General features: G+C 46.7%; 1 protein-coding gene and 1 long non-coding RNA gene across 3 annotated transcripts in view; one reads left to right on the top strand and one right to left on the bottom strand.

Annotated features, from left to right (window-relative positions):
• The first annotated feature begins 2004 nt into the window (after positions 1-2004).
• The window catches only part of LOC147007263 (uncharacterized), a 20658-nt gene continuing 14037 nt past the window's right edge, over positions 2005-8625 (top strand). The window contains exons 1-3 of one of the 2 annotated variants that reach the window (XM_085867469.1): positions 2005-3454; positions 3948-4147; positions 4393-4530. In XM_085867469.1, the coding sequence (XP_085723595.1) occupies positions 4492-4530 (39 nt within the window). In that variant the 5' untranslated portion in view covers positions 2005-3454; positions 3948-4147; positions 4393-4491. Of the gene's footprint in view, positions 4148-4392; positions 4531-8625 lie in introns of both variants that reach the window. The other variant, XM_085867468.1, reaches the window with a different exon arrangement.
• Positions 5965-8625, bottom strand: part of LOC147007264 (uncharacterized) — a 3976-nt gene continuing 1315 nt past the window's right edge. The window contains exon 2 of the long non-coding RNA XR_015054324.1: positions 5965-6160. This is a non-coding gene — a long non-coding RNA (uncharacterized LOC147007264). The remainder of the gene's footprint in view (positions 6161-8625) is intronic.

Genomic DNA, 8625 nt, shown 5'->3' with positions numbered 1-8625 from the left:
GATAGGAGTCCAGGTGTGACAAAGAAGGACTTTGTCGGATTCCCAGTAGGTGGATGGCTTTGGAGGCCAACGTTGAAATGTGCTTTGCCCAATAAAGATCATGGCTGATAGGACTTTGAAGTTTGACCCAGGAAATGCAACAACTGAATTTCCTCAAGAGGATTGTTAAAAAAAGTAGATGGGGGTTTCCAGATGGTGCTTTCAGAGAGAGAGAGAGAGAGAGAGAGAGAGAGAGAGAGATGGAGAGAGAGAGATAGTGAGAGTGTGAGATTTGTCAGGATTGAAAGACATATTCCAATTATTTGACCATCTTGTGATTTTGTCAAGGTTTGACGAGAGGGAAGAAGCTGCATCCTTCCTGTTTGAAGGATGACGAATGTCACTGCAGAGGGTGAAGTCATCAACAAAGAGATTAAAAAGGATTTTATGGAGTCAAAGAAATCGTTGAAAAAGATCAGGAATAGAACTAGAGAACTAGGGAGAGGGAGAGCCTTGATAGGGAGAGGAGATGAAACAATTCCGTTGAGAGCCGCACGTTGGCAACGAGTCGAGGAAGTCAGGAAGCCACGTGTGGAGTTGGCCTTGGATGCTGAGAGGGTTTGCAGAGCAACTGCAACGTGGGATGTGAGACCTGCACCAAAAGCACGAGAAACGTCCGGTGAGACGGCCCTGATCTCATGTCTGACATTGAGGGCCTCCATTCAAATGTGAAATTCAATATGGTTTGGCAGCCATGTTGGATTTAAGGAAAATATTAAATAATGTTTTCTGTGGAACCGCTTAATCGATCAACATGAAACTTCACCGTTATGAACTAGAAGTGATGGGGCAAACATGTTTTAAATTTCAACTTGATCGAACACTTGGTACGGCAGCCGGAATTATTAAATTTTTGGGGATCTGGGGTCTTTTTGATTTTTTTTTTGAATGAGACTCACTTTGGCTGTGCCAGCGCACAAACACCACACAAAATACACCGCACAAACACCACACAAAATACACCGCACAGAACTACAAAATACACCGCACAAAATTTCAAAATATACCGCACAAAACTTCAAAATATACCGTACGACACAAGTTCTGGTGAGGGTCTGCAATCTCGGATCTCTCTTTCTAGTTTACCATATCTCACCTCTGTGCTCCGTTTCCTTTTCTTGCTCCGTTTCCCCCGTCCACCCTTGGACATCGCTGTCCGGACCGTCCGACATCTCAGCCGGGCCGTCCGAATCACGTCGTTCGGGGTTGTGTCCGTCGGGATGATCCACACGTGTCGCGGTCACTTCCAGCACCACACCAGACGGTGTGAGATCAGTGACGGCTGCAGCCGGGCGGCGACCCCTTCCGGAGCACGTCGCCAACACCGCAGGCTCGGATGGTGGTTCACTCCCTGGGTGGGATGGGATCGGACTGGGTAGCAGTGCTCTTGGTGGGGGCACCGAGACCGTGTGTCTCGGGTTTAGACCCTGGTGCTGCGACACCGACGGCTCCTCGTACTTCACGGTAGTGACGTCCACTGACCCACACGGTCCGTTGTACATGTGACCCAGAGCTGCGGGTGGTGGAAATACGAGCGAATGGTCTTCACTCTCACTCTTCAGGAAAGAAAGGTCGAGAGACGGTTCCACCCCGGGGTTTCAACTGCCGTTCGTGTTCACATCCTCCGGTACCGGTGATCGATTCAAACCGAACCGCTTGACCACACACACCCTCTTCAGCGTGACCTCGACCTTGTCCGCACCCTCATCGTTCACACAGCCTCGGCACACGGGCTCCGAGAAGGTCCAGATCATAGCCCAGGACGCTCGGGGAAGGTCACACAAGGAGCAGGATCGACGATATTCGGCCATCACGTCTCAAAGCCTCAGGCCGAGTCACGATTTCCCCTCCGAAGAACAATCAAATGGTCTCCGGAAGGAAACGTTCCGTCCCTTAATTACAGCAGAACATTCGTTGTGGTGAAGTGGGGGAGGGGGAGGGGGAGGGGGAGGGGGAGGTGGAAAAACAGGATGAAAGCCAAACCAGTGAAACCGACGTGAAGCGAACTCGGTCAACGAACCGTGTGACGAATCGGCTTTGAGGAATCAACGTTTCTTCAGAAATGAACGGGTTTTTTTCTCGCGAGCTCGGCGGTGACGTCACTCAATCTCTTCACCTCTTCATTCTCTCCCCTGGAACCGTGTGGTGAAAACACGTTTGGACATTTCCTAATCACGGACAAGTACGAGGAGGTGGAACATCTCACCTGGACACGTGCAACCGAGTCACGTGGTGTGCTGTCACCTTCAAGGGAACCAGAGAACCACGAGATGAGATGGAGGGTGTTCATCACACTCACAGATGCTCGGTTAGAAACATCACCCACGGTGGACCCAAGTAATATAGATCATCACCTGGTGTTAATTGATTGGCAACAGCTTGACAGTTGATAGCTGGGTCGGGACTCGAACCCAGGCCAGAGTGATGAGAGCGAGCATGCGAACCTCTCGTCTTTCCTGCTGTGATGTGAATGAAACGTTTCATCAAAAAAAAAAATTGTATTTATCGATGTCGAAGTGACCGCAGATCGACGTGGGTCCATCGCAGGCGAGTGGCCCCTGAACATTGTTCAGGAAGGATGGTTAATGAAGATGATGTCAGCTGACTTCCAATCAGAGGGAAGATGACCCCGGGAAAATGATGGAGTGAATGGAGCAGAATGTTTGGAAGTACAACATGCTGTCATTTGATTAAATCCATCAGGGAAGCGACGGGTCCCTCTCCTGGTGGAACACACGTATCAAGATCAATTGTTTATTATTTAATTTTTTTGTTACCACACGCACACGAAGCGAAAGGTGTTCGGGTTAAACGCTTGAGCTCAGATGATAACAGAGACAGGTGATCATCCTCTCTGATGGAAAGGACATTCCAGGCACTCACCCGAAGGGACAGCCTCAGGTTAACCCAAGGAGACCGTCGTCTGGTGTTCGAAACCTGAGCACCACTCGGACACACACGTGACCGTAATCTGACCCGGGAAGGTTACCCCGTGGTTTTCCTCCTGTCATCATGAGTGGGGGTCCCGGAGGGTCGTGAATTAACTTTTTCCTCAAAACTTGATGGAATCAATCGGAACTTGCACAGACACAATGTCGGGGTTCCCTCATTAATCCCTGAAAGTTTCAGCTTCGTCGGTCAAATCCTCCCGGAGGAGTAGATGATACATACCCACCTACATACCCACATACCTACATACCCACCTACATACCCACATACCTACATACCCACATAACTACATACCCACATACATACCTACATACCCACATACCCAATGTTGTGATAATGGAGTGCCGTACTGTAATTATCGGCAACGGTAATTGGGCGGATGTGGAAACACTGTATATGAAGGTCAATGGCTGGTGTTGACACGTATACCACGTTCTCCGTGGAAAGTCATGCTGGAACAGCAATGGTATGTTATATACTATATTAAGAATAATGTACTCTGAGGAATGTAATTGGAATTAGAGTATGGAGTTTAACTTCGTTGTTATGTGATGTGTATGTGGTATTTGCCTTCAGTGTAATGTATACTAGTTGTTGTATTTTGTTATTCTTACCTTGTGTATATTTATGTTGTTGTAGATATGCGTATGGGTTTTGTGAGAATAAAGCCTATCGAAAAGGTCTGTTGTTGATTACTACAACACCCATATATAACTCCGTTATGGAGGGAAGATTGTCGATAAATACAAAAACAGAAAATAAAGAACGTTGATTCGTATCGAGGGAATAATCATCGACGAACTCGGACTCGATTTTCACTTTCACAACAAAATCTGAAACACAAACAATCCGTCAAAACGAAACGTTCAATCTATGTATATATTTTAAATCATGGACACGTGATTTGGCGGGAACCAATCAGACACCGCGATCTCGCGGTTCGCTTTTTCCCCAAACAGCTCGCGCTCTTCACTCGGTTACCACAGCGTACCGTCCTTCACCTGACACGACGTGCGGTCCACCATGACCCGAGATCTCAGAGAGAACACCCCGGGATCCACGAGCGGCTCCGATGGAGGACACGTGGTCGGTCCGGAAGGTTCTCCGGAAGACCGCGGGTCCATGGTCGGTTCACCCGAGGACAAGGAGTCCAGACCCGGTACGTGACGTTCACTCCGTACCGAGAACTTGTGTTTCCCGTGCTGATCCGTGCTGTGTACTAACACAGGAACTCATTGATTTAGTGAATGTCACGATGTCTGGAGCGGAGCCGGAATTGAATTGTGAATGGAAATCCCATCCATGACATGTTACCCTCCCTCTTGTACATGTATGACATCATTTTATACCTCATCACTTCATTCATCATTCGATTCCTCTTTAATCACTTTTACAACAAATCAGAGGAAGATTTACTTGTGACGATGGGCCTCTGCACCGACACACAATGGCCTGTTCTTGAGGACTGCAGTAGCATCGTTAACGTCCTCAAGGAATCACTGGATGAGAAGACAAGAGACTTACCTTTGCTTTCAGAGAAAGGTATGCTCACTGATGCAACACCTTCCCTGTGCATCACCAGGTTGGGAGTTAATAGCTCGTCCTGTAACAACCTTATTTAAGGCCAAATTATGTTCAATATTATATTTAAAGATGTGAAGGGTAAACTTAGTTACCACTAAACCAGTCAGGTGTTTGTAAAGCAGAGTTGGTGAGAGTTTACCAGGAAACAAATTAATTCTGCTCGATGGATGGAATTCACAACTTCAAGGTCAAAGTTTGACCCCAAAATAATTTTTCACGAAATTTTGACCTGAAGCTGTGACCGCAACCTTTGATCTGCTGGAAGAACTGTTATGAAACCATTGTCACGGGATAGGTGTGTTTGTACCGACTCTGTTTATCTGTTTTGGTAAAATATCATAAATGTATACCTGGTGTTGGTTTAATGGTTGGGGTCGTGGGCTTGGTTTACTTGGGTCCTGAGTTCAAATCCCACTTGGCTGTTGAATTAATACCAGGTGGGGTTGACTCAGCTTGTCATCCTTCTGAGGTTGGCAAAGTGATTCCAGCTTGCTGGGATGATTGAGCCGTTTGAGTGTCCTGTGTCAGAGTGGTCACCTGTCCAGGATTGTGTCCAATAACCCAGGAGACAGCTGGAGCAGCACTGATGCTCTCTCTGCACAGAGTGCGGTCTTCATGGATGAATCGTAAAGGACACGTTTAACAACATTACCCATCACTGAGGGTCAGGGACTTGAACTCTCATGAGCACCTGACTAATTAAATAATTTGTAGTGCATTAACCTCTTTTAATTGAGGAAAGTGTGAAAATGTAATGTATAAAGCTTAATTCGTGTTTGTTTACTTGTTTACTCGCAAATACTGTTGTGGGCCGGGTATCGGCGGTTGCGAGCGCGACTGCTAGATGGAGCTGCAGAGTCGACTCTGCCGAACACGCGGAATCTAGATCGTACCTTTCAGAAAACTTCGAAAGGTACGGGACCCTTACAGGAGCGTGAATCGTCAAGAAATCAACCACGTGGGGCAGGGTTATTTGCCAAACTTCAAAATACCGAGAGGCCCACGTGGCGAGCTACCGAATATTCACACCCTCCACGGCACTCGTACGGGACGAGCCGTATGCGTGTTCGACCCGTGCGTAACCCGAGCGGATGGTTACCGAAGTCCCGTCGGACCAAACTAGGCCATGGGCAGTTTTTATGAAAAGGCCCTAAAAACACTTTTCGTTCTGAGGAAGGGGTGCGAGGTGAACTTTGGGCTACTTGTAGACACATGTATGGTAGACATTAGGACAAAAGTTCTCCACGAGATCTTAGCCCAATAAGGCACAGTGAGCTGTCGAAGTTGGTCGCCAGGGTGCGAAAAGTGACATTTTGGCGTTTTTCCCCATTTTGCCGATCGTATAACTCTACGGGGGCGTCAGACACAACAACATAGCTCACGAATCAGAAGTATCGACCATGTAAACACTTTATTGTCAAGATAATGAAAACTGCAACAAGGTGCATCATTCAGAAAAAAAGCGATTTTTGAGGAATTCCTTCATTTTTACGAGCCTGTATCTACCTCCAATACCGACCGAGATGTCTGAAATGACTGAAGACCACAGAACGTTCTACTATCTTCCTCTTTCGGGAATATCGTGGTCCTGGGGTGGCCAGTGTGGAAAATATAAACAATGCAAATCGTTACTTTAGCCCGAGCGCCATCAAATCTTTTTATTATCACTAATTATCTTGATATTGACAAGGCTTCATCTTCCACATCGACTGACCTAGAGATTTGAAACTGCGCGTCCGGATACAACCACCTGCTTACTTAACATTCATGGATTATCGCCATCATACTCTGACAGTAATGAGGCACTTAGTCATTAAAAGACGGATAACATTCTCATCTTATACACTTTCAGTGCAAACAGAAATGGAAATGTGAACAGCGAAGCTGTTAACTAACCTACACCACATTCTGCTAAGGGAAGACCACACAGAATCATCTTCACAAAATTACTAATTAATTCTTAATTATCTTCCTATGACTGATTAAGCCATGTATCATAATCTGTCAATCTCACTGAAACACGAATGGAAATTCACACATCGGTGGGAAACAAAATCAAAAATTATCAACATCTCGCAATGGCAAGGTGGAACCATTTGTTTGCTGAGCCTTAAGTGAATGGATAATGAACCTTATAAAATGAACCTTATTTGTCATAGAGACAATAGCTGCTACATCAAGAAAATGCGTAACCGAAATGCCTTGCCACGACTAGATTATTACTGGAAGGACTAGGAAGATGGATGTCGACGAAAAGCTGTGGTATGTGACATTAGTTATACTGAATCCGCACATTAGTTATTTTCATCTAAACGTCATCAGCATCATCATCGGCGTCGTCGTCCTGTTCATTCCCCCCTTCGAATAATTCTTCGGTCGGTGTTTTCAAACTATTCTCACAATTCCGACACTTGCATATATCTGTGCAGGACAAGGTAGAGGAGTGACGCGAACACTGTCCTGTTTTGCAGTTTGACATTTTACAGGCGCAGTGGACAACCTGCAAGATCATTTCTGGGGCAGGGTCCTGTGTCATCCACATAATTGACAATTCGTCCCCTGTCATTCGCCAGCCATGGCCAACTGGAGTAGGAGCATTGATCAAGGGGGATAGCACCCGTCTGTGTATGGCGGCTTGATAGTTAGCACGCAGAATATGTTGGTGCGGGGCGTCATTTGTAGGTGGCATTGACTGTTCTCCTGGTGACGAAGCCAAACAAAATACTCTGTATCTTGCGTCATTCACATCCGCTGTCGACTCTTGACCGTAAATAGCACAAACGAACCTCACCAATGAAGTCACGGTTTCTGCTGCTATATCGAAATCGGACCCCAGCCTCGCGCAGCCTCCCACGAAAGTCTCGTTTTTGGACATGGCTGAAAAGGTCTTCTTTTTTCCTTTACCATTAAAACAACTTGTCGAGTAGCATCTGGTCAGGATGTGAAATCCAACGAGAGCCTGAGACAATTCCTCCCCCAAGTTACTTCTGATGCGTCCGATGTCGATCACACGGGCGCGATTTTTCACGCCAGTTGAAAAAAAACAAATTCGCCTGTGTTTGCGCAGCGAGTGCAACAGCGATCACTGCGACGTCAGTATCGGGACTGTGAATGACAATATCACGGTAGCTGGAACCGGCGTGCTTTGCATGGAGCATGAGGCGGGTGTCCACTTCCTCGTGATCGCACTGCAACTCATCCACTAACTGTACACATACCTCACCTGATGTCGCTTTCAGCACGTGACACTGGTCAGAATGTGTCACATAAATGCTGTAATCGCGCCCTAGGTTAGGCAGACTGGTTGACCGCCAAGTGGTGAAGAGAAAAATCAATCAGTGCTTCTTTATTCTTACCACTGGCAAGAAACTTCTTCCACTGACTTTGGACTTTTTGATCGGGGCCGCACAACAATCTAGTTACACTTAAGTACCTTGGGTACTTCGTCGAGAATGCTCAGCATTTTTGATTGAGATGTCAGGGTATCGATCACACACAAAATCTATCCTAGAGCTGCCAAAACTCACCATTATTTTAATGAGGGCAGCTTGGATATTTTGAGCCAGGTTGAGAAATGTCTCCGGTATACGGACAAGTCCCTGAATCACAGCCATGCCATCGACTATAACAGCAGGGTCGTGAGGCATTGAAAGAGCAAGGACATTGTCTCCCCTACGCTCCATCAAATCCATCAACGCGGATTTATTGGTTTTTGCAAGACTACCGTCCGCAGTGGCAAGGGGAAGCGAGACAGGACTTAGCGAATATGAAAGTACCTCTCGCATGTCGAGTTGCCGCGTCTGACCAATGATCAGCAGTCGTGCGAACAAATTACGATCAGCTTTCAGGGTAATTTCTTTCTTAGATGTTACCCTCGAAGTACTTTTCACTTGTGCAGTGAAAGCTTTGAGCTTCTGAGCCTTGAGGATGGAGTAGAAATCGACAGTGTTCGTCAACAAGCGGGATTCCATAAAACCGCAGAGTAAATGCTCACCGGTTTCATCGGCATTGAGGAGATCATGCTTCACATTGGGGCTGGCAATGATCCCAGAA

This window comes from Eptatretus burgeri, unplaced genomic scaffold (assembly GCF_056783735.1).
Source record: "Eptatretus burgeri isolate ZD-2024b unplaced genomic scaffold, Ebu_testis_v1 Ebu_testis_scaffold_360, whole genome shotgun sequence".
NCBI classification, from domain to species: domain Eukaryota; kingdom Metazoa; phylum Chordata; class Myxini; order Myxiniformes; family Myxinidae; genus Eptatretus; species Eptatretus burgeri.
This window is presented reverse-complemented; position numbering and strand designations above follow the sequence as displayed.